This window comes from Oncorhynchus kisutch, linkage group LG2, assembly GCF_002021735.2.
Source record: "Oncorhynchus kisutch isolate 150728-3 linkage group LG2, Okis_V2, whole genome shotgun sequence".
In the NCBI taxonomy this organism is placed as follows: domain Eukaryota; kingdom Metazoa; phylum Chordata; class Actinopteri; order Salmoniformes; family Salmonidae; genus Oncorhynchus; species Oncorhynchus kisutch.
Window position 1 is genome coordinate 43518049 of NC_034175.2, and position 19836 is coordinate 43537884.

At 41.1% G+C, this 19836-nt stretch overlaps 1 protein-coding gene across 2 annotated transcripts; it reads left to right on the forward strand.

Annotated features, from left to right (window-relative positions):
• The first annotated feature begins 159 nt into the window (after positions 1–159).
• hat1 (histone acetyltransferase 1) lies at positions 160–17252 on the forward strand. Of its 2 annotated transcripts, none has more exons than XM_031795119.1 (11): positions 160–338; positions 3837–3908; positions 4114–4189; positions 4335–4455; positions 11244–11423; positions 11609–11730; positions 12263–12367; positions 12817–12923; positions 14277–14428; positions 14916–15032; positions 16698–17252. In XM_031795119.1, the coding sequence occupies exons 2-11, from the start codon at positions 3839–3841 to the stop codon at positions 16863–16865; spliced, it is 1218 nt and encodes a 405-aa protein (XP_031650979.1). In that variant the 5' UTR covers positions 160–338; positions 3837–3838; the 3' UTR covers positions 16866–17252. The 2 variants fall into 2 exon arrangements, with proteins under 2 accessions (XP_031650979.1, XP_020311034.1); XM_020455445.2 differs by lacking the exon at positions 160–338 and adding an exon at positions 3116–3230.
• Positions 17253–19836: the final 2584 nt, after the last annotated feature.

A 19836-nucleotide genomic window follows, 5' to 3' on the forward strand; every position in this document is an offset into this window, starting at 1 on the left:
TTGTTCAATTATTGCACCCACACTGCTAGCGTGCGCCAACGAGCGTCTGCGACGCCAAGGGCTAAAATAGAAGTCGTTCCTATTTCTGACGCAGATCGCGCTGAAAGTCATCTCCTCATTGGTTTATAGAAGCAGGTACCCACGCGCCATCTCCTCATTGGTCATACCCATGTGGGTGATTGAAAGACGAACTTTGTTGCGGGTTGTCTGGTAATAGAATGAAAGTTTAGATGGATCACCATATAAGTTCAAAAATGAAAAAGCCACGAAGGAGGAGAGATGACTAGAAACGATTCGGTTGGCCGAATTGTTGGAGTAGACGTCCTTGTGCATTTCAGGTAATATAACAACTCAATGTTTATATCCCAGGACAAATTAGCTAGCAACAGCAAACTAGCTAAATAGGACAAATTAACGTTAGCTAGCAAGTGCAAGCTAGCTAGCTAAATTGCCACACATGTTTAATGCTTTTCGACCTGTCCCCAAATTAATGTCATTGGTTCAGAGTTTGTTTTGATATTTTAACCTGTGTGTCGTGAGCGCGTTTGGTTTGGGGTGGGGGAAATACATTTATGCACGATAGCGCACGAGTGCAGCCGGTTTGGGTTCCAGCGCAGGCGGTTGGCTACTGTAACTTTTGATTCTGTGATAACAGCATGACAATATTGAAGACCTACATATCCATGTCTTTTAGGATGTCTTTTAAGCGTCTGCAATGTGAGTAGGCTATCTGTCAGCAGAGTCTAGCATGGTTCATGTGGTCTTGTAAGAACATGATGCACTACTGTGTGGGCTATCTGAACCTGCAGATAGTTTTTTTATAGCATGCATGCTCAACTAAAACAAATCATCAGATTACTAGGCTACACTAGCTGTGCGCAAAGTGTAACATGCTGACTAGACCGGAGCGTGAGCGTCGCAAAATAAATTTAGAAAGCCATGTTATTCAATTATTGCACTCACACTGCTCGTGCGCGCCAACGAGCGTCTGCGACGCCAAGGGCTAAAATAAAACTCAATCTCCTCATTGGTGGAGGTGGCAAAATACATTGATGCACGATAGCGCACGGTGACCACTGTGAAAACCTCTCCAATTTATGCTGTCCAAAATTATTATACGTTTTCTATCATCTTAATGAAATGTGAGCTCCAGTGAGGTGCACAAGTGTCAAATGTTGCATTACTATTCATGTCCATCCAGTATCCAGGGACTATTATAGGGGGTGAATTTAAAAAATCATTTTAAGGATTTTGTGCACTTGGAATCTGAAATGTCATGAAAAATACAATTGAGAAGGCAACTGTCTGGCTTGTTTTCTCTTTGGTTTCAATACTTGATTTCTCATAAAACTATCCACAGCTTTTTTTTTAATTGCATAAGAACATACTTTATTATCTGCTTTGTGAAGAAGCTCTGTATGATAATGTTCTGTTACCCCAATGATACAAAATCTATAAAGCTTAAACGAGAAACAGTCTACCCACAAACGTAAATAGGCCGTAACAGATCACATCAAAGTTTATTGGTTGCGTACACAGTTTAGTGGAGATGTCATAACGGGTGCAGCAAAATACTTGTGTTACTAGCGTGCAGTAAAATGTCAAATAAGTACATAAATAATAAATATTCAAAAACTAGAAAAAAACAAGTCAAGTATGTCAGAACAAATCCAATTAACAACCCAAATAGCACTGTATCAGTAATCCAAATACAATTTTTGCTAATATATACACCAACAATATATAGTAAGAAGGAAATGTACAGCAGTAGATATATTACAGTGAGCTATATCAAGAATCCGACGTATAAATAAACAGTAACAAAAATGCAATATACAGTAGTAGATATATTACAATGAGCTATGTGAAAAATACAGTATATGAATACACAGTGTGAAACTGTATAAAAGAAATGGGAAGTGTCCATTGTTTAATGCCTCTGTACATGGGACAGCAGCAGTGGCTGAGTATGGGCGTATGTATATGTGAGTACAGGAGTCGGATTGGGTGTGTGTGGGGGAGGGGGGGTGCTTGTGTGTGTGTGCGCGTGAGCTTGTGTGGGTGTTTTGTGAGTTTATATTTGTCTCTTACTATAGGTGATGGTTGTTTAACAGTCGAATGGCCTGGAGATAGGAGCTGTTTTTCAGTCTCAGTCTTTCATCAACAGACACAAACAAGTTACACATTGCACAAATTCTAGACAAAAGTTCAGGAAAGAAAATTCTGGTTCCACCAGAAATATTTCATAAAGGTCAGAGATCAAGCTGCATGTATTGCCTCCATACTGACACCCTAACACATAGCAAGAGAGTAAAAGGCGTTGTTGCAGGAAAGGGATAATCTAGTGCTGTCAGAGTAGTAGGTAGGGGTAAAATTATAGTGGCTTAAACATGACTGTGTGGGTCAGTCATTGGTGCTTCTGGAGGACAGAATTGCCATGGCAGGGATGATAGCACAGCATTACCACAGTTCAGTGTTCAGCCATGCACTCTCCCCCAGAGAGGCCATTTATTTTATTGAGCTATCACTGTACTGTAATCCACTTTTTGAAAGACAATTTTCAAGGTTCAAATTCTTCATTTAAGTCTGCGATGGACTGTCATAATGGGACATTTAAAGGGTCAATTTTGTTTACCACAACATAGTGTGCTTCCCTCTTGGAGTTCTAAGGCTATTTCGTGACAGTTCGCTTTGTTTTTTTTTCTCTTTGTGGGAGTACTATAAAAGGGAAACCACAGAGGATTTTTTAAAATCGTATTTAAACTTTGTGTGTGTGTGAGGAGGTTGGTCGTTTAGAAATCAAATAAATAACAATAGTTAATAGTTCGTGTTAAATTATGGGGGGAAATGAAGTTGTATATTTTAAAAGGATTCACATGTTCAGGCTACCAGTAGCCTATGTCAAATAAAATAAAAATAATAGAATATCATAGAACACAGGTACAGCATCAAATCCTCTCGTCAGTAAAATAATAACTTGTACACGTGTACAGAGAAGTGTTATATTTTTTCCCATCGATTGGTGATGCGCAATCGTTTGTGGTTAAAGTGTAGCACACGCTGGAAGGGTATGCTAAAAAATCGATGGAGAGCGCGATGGTAAAAGAAAGGGATTTCTTCCGCATACACCAGATGCGGCGGAAATACGTAAACAAACAGGAAGTTCTTGGTGCGTATTTTCCGCGGGCCTTTGACGACAACAGAGATGCAACAGTGTACAGAAATGGCGGGTAAGTAATAGCTACATCAATTACGTTATATAAATGATTTAAATGGACAAAACCTATCTTATGGTTTGTATTACAAGTTGTATGACAGCTGTGCTTACCTTTTTTTTTGAGTTTGAGGGCGTGGTATGTTGCTGTCACAGGCAATCCAGATGGCAAACAAGCTAGCTAGGTAGCTAACTGTTAGCCATAGCCAGAGGCTCTGGCCCTAGCTAGCCAGCTTGCTGAGTCAGTGGCTATTCACAAGCTAGCCAGATCCTGAATGTAGAACTGCATCGCATATAGAATAATATCTTTGACTGCATGTTAGCAATAGCTTGTAACTAACTGGTGTGCAAATGACGCTAGCAAGCGACTGACTGTTGTGCAATGCTTCACCATGGTGTGTTTATTGTCGCTTCAATAGCTCAATGTAGGTCGATTAACTAGCTAGCTATGCAGCGCCAGTGGCTGGCTGGCTAGCAATCTAGCTTCCTTTGTAAACAAGAATAGGGCTGCTATCTATTGTCTTGCTTTACTGCTAACTAGCAAACTTACCACTTGGTGTTCAAATCAGAATGGAGAATGATGTAAATGTAGAAGCTAGAAATGGTTTGTTTTGATCCATAGGGATGAACCCAATGGAGAAGAAGTTGGCAGAATATAAGTGTGACACCAACGAAGCAATCAGCTTAAAACTAGGTTTGTTTCATTCATCTACTTATTTAGCTTTGTGTAATCTTATACTTTTGGTTTAGGATGTTGAGAGAAAGTAGCTACTTTCGCTGGAATTTGTAGTTTGGTAGAATACACTTTGAGTGTTTCATATTCATAATGCAATATTTTATGTTGACTGACTATTGACAACACCCTCTAACTCAGAATTAACAACAACTATTTATCTCAGTCCGTTTTGCAGATGATTTGGAGGATGAAAGCACGACATTCCATCCAGAGTACAGCCACCAGCTTTATGGTGATGAGTGAGTATCAAACCTGATTCAACCCTGAGGTCTGTGTGAATGTCATCTGCATGTGATTTCTACATCTGTGTTCTGGTTGCATGACTAAACTGTTAATAACAGTATTGTGTGAATGCTAACTAATTTATTCACTTTTTTTTCTCAGTGAGGTGGCTTTTGGATACAAAGGCCTTCAGATTCAGCTGTACTACAGTGCTGGAAACCTGAGCACCCTCTTCAAAGTGAAATACTCAGCCAGAGTCACAGAAAAGTTTGATTGTGTGGAGGTAAGAGTTGTTTGAAATGATGCCCTTTGTTACTTATGCCAAGTGCGGTAACACTGACTCCGTTTACCTAAAAAAGAGCTGTCCTGTCAAACTATAGGCATTCAGAGATGGGGCCCCATCATATTGTGAATGAGGTTTTCTCGACCACATGACTTGACCAGGGAAGACTCTGGGTCTTGGTGATGATAGACTATAGTTTTTCCTGGTCAGGTGACTATCCACCCTCAGTACCCTTCTAGTATCTTCTCTTCTGAAACTTGTCTACTTTCCCAGCCTGCTTTGTTTTGAGGTGAGCTGTTTTGTGACCTTTTTCGGTGGGTTGCTTTGTGCATGTTTCTGTGGCCCGTTTCTGTGTGTGTGGGGTGGGTTGGGGGGGGGGGGTGTTGGCTCAGCCATTGATTTGAGTTGTTCTGTGATAGGCTGCAGGAAATGGAATATGTCCTGCTTGGGTGTGTTTCCCATAAGTGTGTTTTTATCAGGAGGGAGATCACTGAAGAACTTGGTGCATGGAATGAACTCCAACTACAGTTCGGAACCTCTGCCAAAGTCTTCTTGGTCATCAGCTATTCTTTATAAAGTAATGGCCAATAACGCTTCACTGGCTTTACACACAGCATTGATGTAATTGCTGCAGTAACATTGCATGAACACATTGTCATTTAGTCATTGTATGGACTTGGCTGATTTTCATTATTACACAATATCAAGAAGACAATGTTAACTTATATAATTACAGCATTTCTATATTTCTAGGCGGAATTTAAAAAAAAATTGATTTAACAAGTCAGTTAAGGACAAACTGTCACCTAACCCGGATGACCCTGGGCCAATTGTTGTGCCACCCTATGGTACTCCGGACTGTTGTGATACAGCTTGGGATCGAACCAGGGTCTGTAGTGACGCCTCTAGCACTGTGATGCAGTGCCTTAGACTGCTGCGCCACTCGGGATCCAGTTAGTAGGATAAACTAAATGTTGTGTTCCACTAAAATTGTCAGAATGGGAAGCAATTGCTGAATTGAATGTGAAATACATTGACAGTAGTAACATTCTATATAAGAAAAGCAGTGGCAATATCCTTTTTTAGACACCGATCAGTTATCAGTGCAAATGTTTTTCCTTAACTACTATGGAAAAAAAGTTGATTTCTTATTTCAGTATTTCCAAAACTGTCTATACTGTTCCAAATACTAAATAGTAGAGGTCGACCGATTAATCGGAATGGCCGATTTAATTAGGGCCGATTTCAAGTTTTCATAACAATCGGAAATCTGTATTTTTGGGCGCCGATTTATTATTAGTTTTTATTACTATTTTATATATACCTTTATTTAACTAGGCAAGTCAGTTAAGAACACATTCTTATTTTCAATGACTGCCTAGGAACGGTAGGTTAACTGCCTTGTTCAGGGGCAGAACGACAGCGTTTCACCTTGTCCGCTCGGGGGATCCAATCTTGCAACCTTACAGTTAACTAGTCCCAATGCTCTAACCACCTGCCTCTCATTGCACTCCACGGGGAGCCTGCCTGTTACGCGAATGCAGTAGAAGCCAAGGTAAGTTGCTAGTTAGCATTAAACTTGTCTTGTAAAAAAACAATCAATCAATCATAATCACTAGTTATAACTACACTTGGTTGATGATATTACTAGTTTATCTAGCGTGTTCTATGTTGCATATAATCAATGCAACACTGGGGGATGATTTAACAAAAGCGCATTTGCGAAAAAAGCCCAATCATTGGACGACTGTACCTAACCATAAACACCAATGCCTTTCTTAAAATCAATACACAGAAGTATATATTTTTAAACCTGCATATTTAGCTAAAAGAAATCCAGGTTAGCAGGCAATATTAACCAGGTGAAATTGTGTCATTTCTCTTGCGTTCATTGCACGCAGAGTCAGGGTATATGCAACAGTTTGGGCAGCCTGGCTCATTGCGAACTAATTTGCCAGAATTTTACGTAATTATTACATAACATTGAAGATTTGCAATGTAACAAGAATATTTAGACTTAAGGATACCACCCGTTAGATAAAATACAGAACGGTTCCGTATTTCACTGAAATAATAAATGTTTTGTTTTCGAAATTATAGTTTCCAGATTCAACCATTATAATGACCAAATGCTTGTATTTCTGTGTTATTATGTTATAATTAAGTCTATGATTTGATAGAGCAGTCTGACTGAGCGATGGTAGGCACCAGCAGGCTCGTAAGCATTCATTCAAACAGCATTTTCGTGCGTTTTGCCAGCAGCTCTTCGCAAGCACAGCGCTGTTTATGACTTCAAGCCTATCAGCTTAATGACTGGTGTAACCGATGTGAAATGGCTAGCTAGTTAGCTGGGTGTGCGCTAATAGCGTTTCAAACGTCACTCGCTCTGAGACTTGGAGTAGTTATTCCCCTTGCTCTGCAAGGGCCACGGCTTTTGTGGAGCGATAGTTTAACGCTGTTTCGAGTGTGGCTGTTGTCGATGTGTTCCTGCTTCGAGCCCAGGTAGGGGCGAGGAGAGGGACGGAAGCTATACTGTTACACTGTCAATACTATAGTACCTATAAGAACATCCAATAGTCAAAGGTATATGAAATACAATTGGTATAGAGGGAAATAGTCCTATAAATACTATAACTACAACTTAAAACCTCTTACCTTGGAATATTAATGTCTCATGTTAAAAGGAACCACCAACTTTCATATGTTCTCATGTTCTGAGCAAGGAACCTAAACGTTAGCTTTTTTACATGGCACATATTGCACTTTTACTTCTCCAACACTTTGTTTTTGCATTATTTAAACCAAATTGAACATGTTTCATTATTTATTTGAGGCTAAATAGATTTTTATTGATGTATTATATTAAGTTCAAATAAGTGTTAATTCAATATTGTTGTAATTGTCATTATTACAAATAAATAAATAAAAATCAGCCAATTTTAATCGGTACCGGCTTTTTTGGGCCCTCCAATAATCGGTATCGGCGGTAAAATCATAATCGGTCAACCTCTACTAAATAGTACTCGGAAGTAAAAGCATGGCTGAATAATTTCTGATGATAAAGCCAGCGTTGACCCACAAGTGTCCACCTCGTTAAGGGTTTAGTGCAGCTGGTGTGAGGTAGAGTTAGGGAGCAGTAGAGTTCAGGCTGCATCTGAAGTGCTTGTCTGTGAGTGCGTGCTCACTGTGGCTGGGTGTAGTGCAGCTGGTGGGAGTTGGAGAGGATGGGCGCTGTGGGACAGTGTTCAGCATGCAGCTGCTACTCCAATGGAAGACTTGTCAGTGATCACCTTAACCCTAAACCAGCCAAATGCTATAATGATGGACTCTACACAGTCAAAAAAAAATGTTCTCAGTCATTGTTTCATACTGGGCATCAATAGTGAAAATCTAGAGAGAAAAATAAATCAGTTGGTGTCTGTTAGCCTAGGTGTAAAATGTATAGATAACACGTACAAATGTCTGGTCAGGATTTTTATTGCCATATGTAGATTGTTTGAGGCTGACGCCATTGGCAATGATTATTTTGAGTGGAAAAGAATACAACAAAAGGTCATTTGTTAGATCTACAACTTTTCTCAAAGCTCCTCTCTAAGCAGAAAGCGAGGGGGAAAAAACGTTTTAAAGTTAGTTAGCAAAATAGTTCCCCTCTGGGCCCCGAGTGTGATCTAATTGAATGTATTTCCTGTTTAGCGACATGTATAATGGTGTCGCTGAAGTCCAAGAATTGTAATAAAAAAAAATATATATATATATACATACATACATACATACATACAGTGGGGCAAAAAAGTATTGTCAGCCACCAATTGTGCAAGTTCTCCCACTTAAAAATATGAGAGAGGCCTGTAATTTTCATCATAGGTACATTTCAACTATGACAGACAAAATGAAAAAAAAAATCCAGAAAATCACATTGTAGGATTTTTTATGAATTTGATCAATAACAGAAGTTTATCTCAATACTTTGTTATATACCCTTTGTTGGCAATGACAGAGGTCAAACATTTTCTGTAAGTCTTCACATGGTTTTCACACACTGTTGCTGATATTTTGGCCCATTCCTCCATGCAGATCTCCTAGAGCAGTGATGTTTTGGGGCTGTTGCTGGGCAACACAGACTTTCAACTCCCTCCAAAGATGTTCTATGGGGTTGAGATCTGGAGACTGGCTAGGCCACTCCAGGACCTTGAAATGCTTCTTACGAAGCCATTCCTTCATTGCCCGGGCGGTGTGTTTGGGATCATTGTCATGCTGAAAGACCCAGCCACGTTTCATCTTCAATGCCCTTGCTGATGGAAGGAGGTTTTTACTCAAAATCTCACGGTACATGGCCCCATTCATTCTTTCCTTTACACGTATCAGTCGTCCTGGTCCCTTTGCAGAATAACAGCCCCAAAGCATGATGTTTCCACCCCCATGCTTCACAGTAGGTATGGTGTTCTTTGGGTGCAACTCAGCATTCTTTGTCCACCAAACACGACGAGTTGAGTTTTTACCAAAATTTTATATTTTGGTTTCATCTGACCATATGACATTCTCCCAATCTTCTTCTGGATCATCCAAATGCTCTCTAGCAAACTTCAGACGGGCCTGGACATGTACTGGCTTAAGCAGGGGGACACGTCTGGCACTGCAGGATTTGAGTCCCTGGCAGCGTAGTGTGTTACTGATGGTAGGCTTTGTTACTTTGGTCCCAGCTCTCTGCAGGTCATTCACTAGGTCCCCCCGTGTGGTTCTGGGATTTTTGCTCACCGCTCTTGTGATCATTTTGACCCCATGGGGTGAGATCTTGCGTGGAGCCCCAAATCGAGGGAGATTATCAGTGGTCTTGTATGTGTTCCATTTCCTAATAATTGCTCCCACAGTTGATTTCTTCAAACCAAGCTGCTTACCTATTGCAGATTCAGTCTTCCCAGCCTGGTGCAGGTCTACAAATTTGTTTCTGGTGTCCTTTGACAGCTCTTTGGTCTTGGCCATAGTGGAGTTTGGAGTGTGACTGTTTGAGGTTGTGGACAGGTGTCTTTTATACTGATAACAAGTTCAAACAGGTGCCATTAATACAGGTAATGAGTGGAGGACAGAGGAGCCTCTTAAAGAAGTTGTTACAGGTCTGTAAGAGCCAGAAGTCTTGCTTGTTTGTAGGTGACCAAATACTTATTTTCCACCATAATATGCAAATAAATTCATAAAAAATCCTACAATGTGATTTTCTGGATTTTTTTTCTCATTTTGTCTGTCATAGTTGAAGTGTACCCATGATGAAAGTTACAGGCCTCTATCATTGTTTTAAGTGGGAGAACTTGCACAATTGGTGTCTGACTAAATACTTTTTTGCCCCACTGTATTATAGAACACTAAATCAGATCACGTTATCAGCCTTTTTACCTCCACATGTTGACTACTCTAAATAAGATGTGTACACATGGTCAATTATATCCCGACGATAAAAGGCTTTCAGATTAAACAAAATGTTCTAAAGGTGCATTGTTGCGTCATCTATACCAAACCATGGCTTCTTTTATGCAGGATTGTGCAATTTAATATCTAGTATATAGGAGAGAGCCTTGGACAATATGACTTGTTTGTCCATGGTCAGTTCCTTGTTCTTCAGAAATGCAGTTGAACAATTACAATGGTGAAGTGGCATTCAGCTGCAGGTGCATTACTTCCAGTTGGATATTAGCTGATGTCTGAAAGGAGAGGAATTAGCACTGTGTTCTATTTGCCTTTTGTAGTGCATTTTTTTCTGGCCTTCTTAATTTCCCTGTTTTCAATGGCGAGCAGCACGGGTCTCTCTACAGAAGTAATACCCATCACGTATGTAAATGGTGTGAAAGGGCTGCTTAGCAAGTTAATACAAGGTGTTCTCGTGTCAATCCTTGTGGAAATGGATACAATGCAAACATCACAGCTGAACCAAGCACACATTCTAGTGAGTAAAAACGTCCAGGGGGAGGGGCCCTTTGTCTGCCAGGCTCTTTGAAACGTGGGGGCAAATTCATTTGATTGAGTTCGCCAGGGTTAGAGGAAAGGCCTCTATTATGGATGCCCAAGGCTTTTTTAAGTTGAGATCAATTCATTAAATTTTATTGCCCAGTGAGAAGCAGAAATACGTTATTGTGGGGACTTCATAAAATATTCATGGTTTAACATAAGTAGTAAATTTATTCAATTAAGTGCTCTTTCACCAAGGGGTGGGGGGGGGGGGGGGTCCTTGTCTGCTCAGCCGACAGTCTTAATTGCCTAATGGTTCTCCTTTTTGTGGCACAAAATATGTATTCTTCCACTTTAATTCCTTGTGTTTCCTGTCAATCAGGGCTGGAGTATAGCCTAATTACAGAACAATAGGACCCTGGTTTTTTTTTTCTTTTTTGGTCTTGTTAGTGATTACATATGGAAGAGGAAAATGGAAAAATGTCCACACACTTCCTGATTATTGTCTAGTCTATAGTATAGTTGGTAAAAATAAAAACATGTAATAAAGACCTTGGCCATTTTTTTTGTTATCGATATGATGACACTATATTAAAGAACAAACACATTGTACTCTGGGGAAATGACTGTTAGAAAGACCTATGCTAAATGTTGAAGAAATGGGGTTATTTCAAATGTATGTTGGAAGGTGATAAGATTGTAAATGACCTCCCTAGCAAAAACGTATCTTGTTGGTAATCACACTTTTCAACAGAAATGGAACAATGCATATAAAATACCAGGCTGCTTTTCCGTGTACAAGATGCTGTGAGTTTGTGTTCTACTAAACCCTCTTTCTTTCCTTCCTGCAGCCTGATGATGTTGAAGGGAAGATCCGGGAGATCATCCCCGCTGGGTTCAGCTGCAACACGGACGACTTCACCTCATTGTTGGAGAAGGAGACCAACTTCAAACCCTTCGGCACCCTGCTTCACACATACAACGTCCACAATGTGGAGGAGGGAGAAGACTTTACCTACCAGATTCACAAGGTTCACATGCTAGTCCTTGCTCTTACAATATACAAAAACATTAGCTTGTTGTACAGGCCAACAGATGTTAGTGCTTTCCATGCCTACTGTACGACTTGCAGATTATTTCAGTGTAAGAGGGTGATCTGCTTATTCATCATGACTTTGATTGTCCTTGCACCTTCTCCATGTGTTGTGTTCCCTAGGTGGACTTGTCGTGCCCGGGATTCCGAGAGTACCACAAGCGCCTGCAGACCTTCCTCATGTGGTTCATTGAGACGGCCAGCTTCATCGACGTGGACGACGATCGTTGGGACTTCTTTCTCGTGTGAGTCTCCGCCCTCCTTAGCCAATGTCACTCTCCCCCGAACCCTTCGTTGTCTCCTTGAGAAACTAGGGGCTCCTTTTTGAGGTGCTCACCACCAATTTATCTGACCAGTTTGATTTATATTTTCCCTGGCCATTTGAGAATTCTTGATGTAAAATGTTTTGGGGCAAGAGCTGAATTGAACACTGTTGTCTTTTGAAACACTGAATGACATCTAAAACAGTAAAAAGAGCCCCTGCCAGTGTTTTCTTTAGCCAACCAACTATTAAGAGTGACAATGGGCAAATGGACTGAAATGATGTGGAGGGCCTCGATTTCCCCCGTCTAGCCCCATCTCCTCTTCTAAATTGCAGTCCTCCAATATTAAGTGCATAATGTATTCCGGTTGCAGCAGGTGTACGGATCAGGACGGCCTGGCTGCTCCAGCATGTGGACACTGAAAAAGGGCACCCGGAGAATGGAGAGGAGAAAATGGCCGCGGCCTGGGAGAGTGCCTAGAATTGACCCGCTTGTCTTTGTGTTTTATCTGCAGATTTGAGAAGTACAATAAGGATGGGGAGACGCTCTTCGCAACTGTTGGCTACATGACAGTTTATAATTACTATGTGTATCCAGACAAAACCCGACCACGTGTGAGGTAATTGCTAGGGATGCACGTGCCTTCCCATTCTTTTGTACCAAAAACCAGAGGAAAATTATACATTTCGGTCTCCCTTGTCCTACAAAAAAATCCCAAATTACTGGCTTATGTATCCAACCAAATGATCAGTGTCTTGGGGGGGGGGGGGGGGGGGGGGCTTTTGGCTGTAAATAAGCATTTGGATTGATGGACATGGTAACAATTTGTTACGTTTCTTATAATCAAGTGAAAAATTGCTCCCTCAATTTTCGCTTAATTAGTACATCATTCTGTCAAGTGTTTTTTATTTTTATTTTTTCAGTCTTTAACATTGGTCATGTTTCAATTTTAATCACGTTTACAAGGATTCCCCATGTGTATGAAGTGAAAGAGGGTTAGGTTTGCGAGGTCTGTGAAGCTGTTCTTTCATGTCTTTGTGTATGTTGACCTGGTGTCCTTCTGAACAGCCAAATGCTGATCCTTCCGCCGTTCCAAGGAGAGGGTCATGGAGCCCAGCTGCTGGAGGCAGTGCACATGTTCTACTGCAATCTGCACAAAGTACAGGACATTACAGGTGTGTGTGTTAACCTAATTGTGTTACTTACATTATCTTATGTTTCAATTTGGGGAGGAGGCTATGTGCTAGAGTTTCACACATACAATTACATGCATATAAACTCCACAATTTCAAAGATTTGACTGAGTTATATTAGGCCCTAATCTATGGATTTCATATGACTGGGAATTGAGATATGCACCTGATCAAATATACCCCCCCCCCCCCCCCCCCCTCAAAAAAAAAAGGGGGCCTCGCAATGGGCCTCAGGATCTCATCACGGTATTTCTGTGCATTCAAATTGCTATCTATAAAATGCAAATGTGTTCGTTGTCTGTCGCTTATGCCATAAACCCACCGTCACCATGGGGCACTCTGTTCACAACGTTGACATCAGCACACTGCTGGCCCCAGTGGTCTGCGGTTGTGAGGGTGGTTGAACGTACTGCCAAATTCTCTAAAACAACATTGGAAGTGGCTTATGGTAGAGAAACTAACATTCAATTATATGGCAACACCTCTGGTGGACATTCCTGCCGTCAGCATGCCAATTGCACGCTCCCTCAACTTGAGACATCTGTGGCATTGTTGTGTGACACAATTGCATTTTTTTTGTGCAATGATCATGCTTTTTAATCGACTTCTTGATATGCCACACCTGTCAGGTGGATGGATTATCTTGGCAAATGAGAAATGCTCACTAACAGGCATGTAAACACATTTGTACACAATTTGAGAGAAATACGCTTTTTAAGTGTATGGTGAATTTCTGGGATCTTTTATTTCAGCTCATGAAACATGGGACCAACACTTTACATGTTGTGTTTTGTTCAGTGTAGTTGCTTTGCATAGGCAAATGAAATTGATAACAGAAGCACCTCAGCTCCCTTGTCCAGAGGAGCACCCTGATTATTCTTGTCTATTTTTCCCTCCTATTTTGAATGGGGACATGGAGGGACAACTCCTGCTAGAAGGAGGTCTTGTTCCATGTGGCTTTAAATCCTTTCCATGTTGCTCTGCACTGAATTCTTTCAACAACAAAAAACAGTGGAAGCTGGATATATGTACATTTGAGCAGGTTTAGCAGTACTGGGCTTGTTACATGCAGCCACAATCATAGTCTGACAATGGTGTAATTATTTGACTGTGTCAGGAGTCAGTGGGACTTGAATATAAGCCCGTATTAAAAACTGTAGCCTTAGATGTGTTGGTGCGGTAATGTGAACCGTTTAAAAATGTATATATTGAATATCCCTAACATTTTGATGTAATTGTATGTGATATACACTGAACTGAAATATTAATGCAATGTGTGTGTTTAGTGTTAAATGGAATCCCAAGCTTGTTTAATTATCGTCTTGTTCTCTTCAGCTGAAGACCCCTCAGAGAACTATGTGAAGCTGAGAGACTACGTTCTGGTCAAGCTTTGCCAAACACTGCCATCATTCTCCACAGACAAGCTTCCCTTGGGCTTCAGTGACGACATGGCCACAGAGGCCAGGGAGAAATTTAAGATCAACAAGGTCAACAGCAACTTCATCCACAGAGCCCAGAGGAGGATATGTTTGATTACTGCACTTTCTGAGGATAATAAGGCTTTTTTTTAACTTTCACAAAACCATTAATGGGCAAATTCAGTCATTAACCCATGGCTCTCCAGTCCTAGAGGGGATAATGTACCATTCCATTTAAACCTGTGGGCACTCACTTCAAAAGTGGCCCCTGCTTGACTTCTCTTACTGCACCTAGTCCCAATTTATATTACTAGTTTCCTGTGTCCCTCTTGCATGTAGATGATTATCACAGCTTTCTACCCATGATGTGGAAAGACCAAATGCTTGTTTCTAACTCTGCCTCGGCTCTTGTGTGAAGCTCCAGGCACTGTTGTTGTACCAGGAGGTCCTTAATATCTCTACTAAGGAATGGTTCAGTCTTTTCTAGATGATGAGGAGACTGACTACGGTTTATTTTAAAGGCAATAATAGCCCTGTCCTGTTTTTGCGCCTACAGAAACACGCACGACGAGTGTACGAAATCCTGCGTCTGAGGGTGACGGACATGAGCGATGAGACGAAAGCAAGGGATTACCGTCTGGAGGTCAAAAAGAGGCTATTTGCCCCTACCAAGGTACGTTTTTATAAGAGAGGGCCGCAGCTTCTCCAGTGAAATGCATTCCCTCCAGGAGTGTCCGCCTTGTGCTTTAGTTTCTAGTCCAATGGAGTTAGCATTACACTGTACAGACAACCTGCTAACGGCTGTGTAATTCCCTGTGGGCTTCATCAGTGGTTAATGGCTGTTAGTCACACTATTTAACCAGGATCAATCAAGTTGATTTGATAATTGATTATACAGTGCTTCTCCAAGTGCTTAGTGTTTGACAACTTATGACTTTACATACATGGTTTCAGAAAGGGTGGAGAACGAGGTCAAGAATATGACGTGCACTTTATCCGCTTAGAGCTACTTCGGCTGTGTTTAGACAGGCACCCCAATTCTGATTTTTGTTTTGAATTAATTGGTCTTATAACCAATCAGATCGGCTTTGTAAAAGATCTGATGTGAAATGTTCTAATGTGATTGGTCAAAACACTAATTAGTGGGAAAAGATCAGAATTGGACTGCCTGTCAAGATGTAGTCTTGTTACTTATGTTGCGTGACTTTATCCAGAATCAGGAGAACGATTATTCCCCAGTTGCAGGAAAATGTCTGGAGTACCAAAAGCTTATTATAGGATATACAATGGAGCACGGCAGGCGTCCATGGTAGTGTTACCCCAGGATTCAGTTCCATTCAGGGCAGTTTCATTATGCAGGATTTGCATGTCATTGGGGGGGGGGGGTAATTTAGGTGGAAGTAGGTTGCTGACATCACACATTCAGTTAGAGAAGCTGCTTGCCAAATGGCACACGTTTCATATCAGCACTGTTACTGTGCTTTTGAAATCTGATTTTAAACAAACTGCAACTCATTTTGTATTGACAGGCTAACATTGATTTACATATTATGCATGTTCCATGACCTGTAGTTGTTGAGTGTCTTATTGAAACCCAGCATAGCAACCGTTAGAGGATTGCTGTCAGCAGTGTAACCGCACATTTTTTGGCAAAAGGCCAACGAGGAAGAAAGTGTGGCGGAAAAAGGAAGTAGAAATTCCTTTGTAGACTCTGGAGTGGAGAGATCTGGTGGCCAGATGCAGCAGGCAGTTCCTGTGGAGGTTTGGTTTGTAGCGAGCCCATCTCTCATTGAATGTGTGGAGGGTTACACGTTTCTGCTCACCTCTGCTTCTCTTATCCCCCATTCCCCAGAGAGAGAGGGTGTGTGCCCGCCCATGTGTGAACACATGCTTCTTTTTAGCATTGTCCCCAAAATACACAAGTGAGGAATCTTGGTCCATGTCCAGAATCTGTCAGCACTCATGCAGACTTGATTACAGAATCATTTTCCTCCCTCCCCTCTGACTATTTGGCTTTAAGACGCTGAGATGCTGTCAGGTCTGCAAAATGAGGACCCACAGGAGGAATAATACTCAATATAAACTTGCTCTTGTCTGTTAAATGTGCATTATGTAAGATAAGCTGCTGCTAACTGCATCCCACTTCTAAAATACACCCCTCTTAACAGAAGCATTTGCATAATACCATATAGCATTTAATAGCCTCAAAAAATAAATAAAAACATGGTTAACACAAGCTAATTATACAAAGGCTTGGGGGGGGGGGCAATGGATTTCAAACACAGGATGTGCATTAACTGGTGGATTTTTTTGTTGTTGTATGTGTGTGTGTACTTAGAAGAACCAGCGGGAGATGACCAAGATGATGAAGTGTCTGCGGCCAGAGGAGCTGGCATCCCACATCAGTCAGATGGACACGGCGCTTCAGCAGGAGGAGCTGGAGAAGAGCTACCAGGAACTGCTGGCCGAGTACAGGAGAGTCATCGAGAGGCTAGCACAGGCCTGATCCAGGGGGCCTAATGTCAGCCTGCCTACCCACTGTAACACCCCCCCCCCCCCCCCCCCCACCCTGGCCCCTTCTCCTACCCTTCCTCCTTTCCACTGGTGGTCCTAGATGTACAATAGAGGTGGTTTGCTGCCTGGGGAAGGTCCACTCTGTGTCCCATGTGTGTAATCACGCTGTGTGAGCTTTAGTGATTTGGCAATCATTCACAGGTGATAGGAACACCATCCGTACGGTCTGGCTGGGCAGAACATGCCACCTTTTCATATAGAGAATAAGGGAGAAAGGTATTTTTTTTTTTTTTTTTTCAATATCTGTCTAGCTTTTTCCTGAAGACATGTTGGTTTTGAAGCACTTCATACTGAAATAAATGTTTTTTTTGTACATTGATCAAACTGATTTGTCCTCTTTATTGACTCTATTCTAAAGTGTAATTTCAGATTCACATGTTTTATAGTTGTTGGGGTAATGTATTACATGGAATAATTATTGCTCTGTGATCAGTTTCCCGGTAGCTACTATTGTACTGTTAAGATAATTAATGTTGAGAAGAATGTGTAAACTACAGTATTCTATTTAATGCCTTCCTACTGTTAACTGTGTCCTGATTGTACCAGAAATTGTACTTTTAAGCACAGTAGATTTCAACTGGACTGAATATGCATTTATACAATATCAGTTACTCTATTTAGTCTAATCAATTTACAGATGTAATTTTGTTCAGGCACCCTCTTGTGGCTAATGCAACTTCTGATTGCCCTTTATGCTGAGTGTTGGTCTAATGAGCGTTATGGTTTTCAATTTAAAACCTCTTTGCCTCTGCATTGCCCACTTGTCCAAAGCGCTGTGATGAATAGCCATCTATGCATACTTTCACACATTGTTGCTGAATCAAGGTCTCCAGGTTCATTTTCCTTTTTTTTTCTCCACTTCAGTTGTAGGAAGTAAAACCTCGTAATACTTGACCAGCTCTGATTTAAATTGATCCACTTGTGGCCACCAGGGGTGTCATTTCACTATTGGAGACCAGAGCATGTTTTTTCCTGTAATGTGACTATACAGTGTACAAAATATTAAGAACACCTTCCTAGAATGGACTCTACAAGGTGTCAAATGTTCCACAGGGATACTGGCACATGTTGACTCCAATGTGTCCCATAGTTGTCAAGTTGGCTTGATGTTCTTTGGGTGGTGGATCATTCTTAATACACACGGGGAAACTATAGTGTGTGAAACCCAGCAACGTTGCAGTTCTTAACACAAACCGATGCACCTACTACCATACCCTGTTCAAAGGCACTTCAATCTTTTGTCTTGCCCATTCACCCTCTGAATGGCACACATACACTAACCCTGTCTCAAGTCTAAAAGGTCCTCCTTTAACCCATCTTTCATCGATACTGGTTAAAGTGGATTTAACAGGTGACAATAAGGGATCGTAGCTTTCACCTGGTCAGTGTCATGGAAAGAGGTGTTTAATGTTTTTTATAATTAGTATATAGCTACAGATGCTGAGCTGACGGGTAAGAAGTTTTTGGGCTTCATTGTATTGGGAATAGTGGTTGCTGTCATCTGAGTTCTGACTTAGTGTTGGGACCTGGCTGGATAGGGCTCCATGCTGTTGGACAGTTTACAGGCCTTAGTGATGTCAGAGTGAGGGGCTGTGGGACTGGAACCCTATGCCACCTTCCAGACCAGACCATACTAGTGATGTGTACAGAAACAGCACAATTATTCCCCTAGAGTTCTGCCATACAAATCAGAGGGCGACCTCAGCCCCTTCACTGAAACCTGTGAAGAGCTGTGACGGTCCTGGAATTTTGGATGACTGTTATTGGTCAGCTAAATGACCGCAGTCTCCGTTATCGTTTGAAAAGCAAAAGAATTTTAGGTTTTTATTTTTGTTTCTAGCAGGGGTGAAAGGCCGGTGTCCCGGCAAGATAGATAGTGGGGGTACACTACTGGTAAAACATGAGCCTATCACAAAAGTTAAAACAAAATGTCAAGGAAACTTTAGGCTTATACAACATTATCATTACCACATGTCAGCCGCATGAAATATGTAAAGAATGGACTTGAAAACAGGTGTATACCGTACATGCTCCAAAATTTTCTGTCGTTCTATGAGAACACTGACATTTTTCCAAGGCAGAGATGACTGGCTGAGACTGATGCACTGACAGTAGTAGATGCATACATCCAGGCAGTGGTGGACATGGAGAAGTGGGTGTACAGTAATTTTGTCAAACAAATTCTGTGACAAAACAGTGACATTTTTAATGACCAAAAATTATAAATCACATGTTGGTCTTTCACAGTCAGGCCAACCCAAGTCGTACTGTGGAAGTAGACTAATAGTAGGCCTACTGTTGAAATAGATCAATTAGGCTGTCAACTGAGTCAATTGCACAAGTTTCTGATCTTTTCCCAAAAACATTTAGTCACACTTTCTTTAAATAGAAAATCAAAAAAAATGGATGTTCTAAGTTCACAACAATGCTTAAACCACTTTAGGAGAACGCTTTTGAGGTCTGGGAAAAATCTAAGACATTTGGGGTTTTGAGTGTAGTTACCCTTTAATTCAACTGTGCAGGCACCTAGCACTGTCGATCGGTTAGCAGTGTTTCTGTAGCACATATGAGATGGAGTTGGAAAAACAAATGACCAATGTATTGATGCAAATAGTCATATCATTCTGCCAAGTAGGCATAGGCTACTTTGTAGTTAGCCAACATTAAATTAAGGTTTTTGGGAAGGCCTTTCCATCTACCAGAAGACATTAGGCCTTTCATTAGCTTCACTATATTGTTCCTTTTCCTTAGGCCTACTTGTTTAAAACCTGGACATTTTACTTCATATTATGAGGCATGTCTTACTTTGCTTCAAATTAGCCTATAGCTGAAAGTCCCCGCATAGAAACGTGGAGGCAATTATTTTATTAAAACTTCCTCAAATGCACTCTGCTGTTCTATCG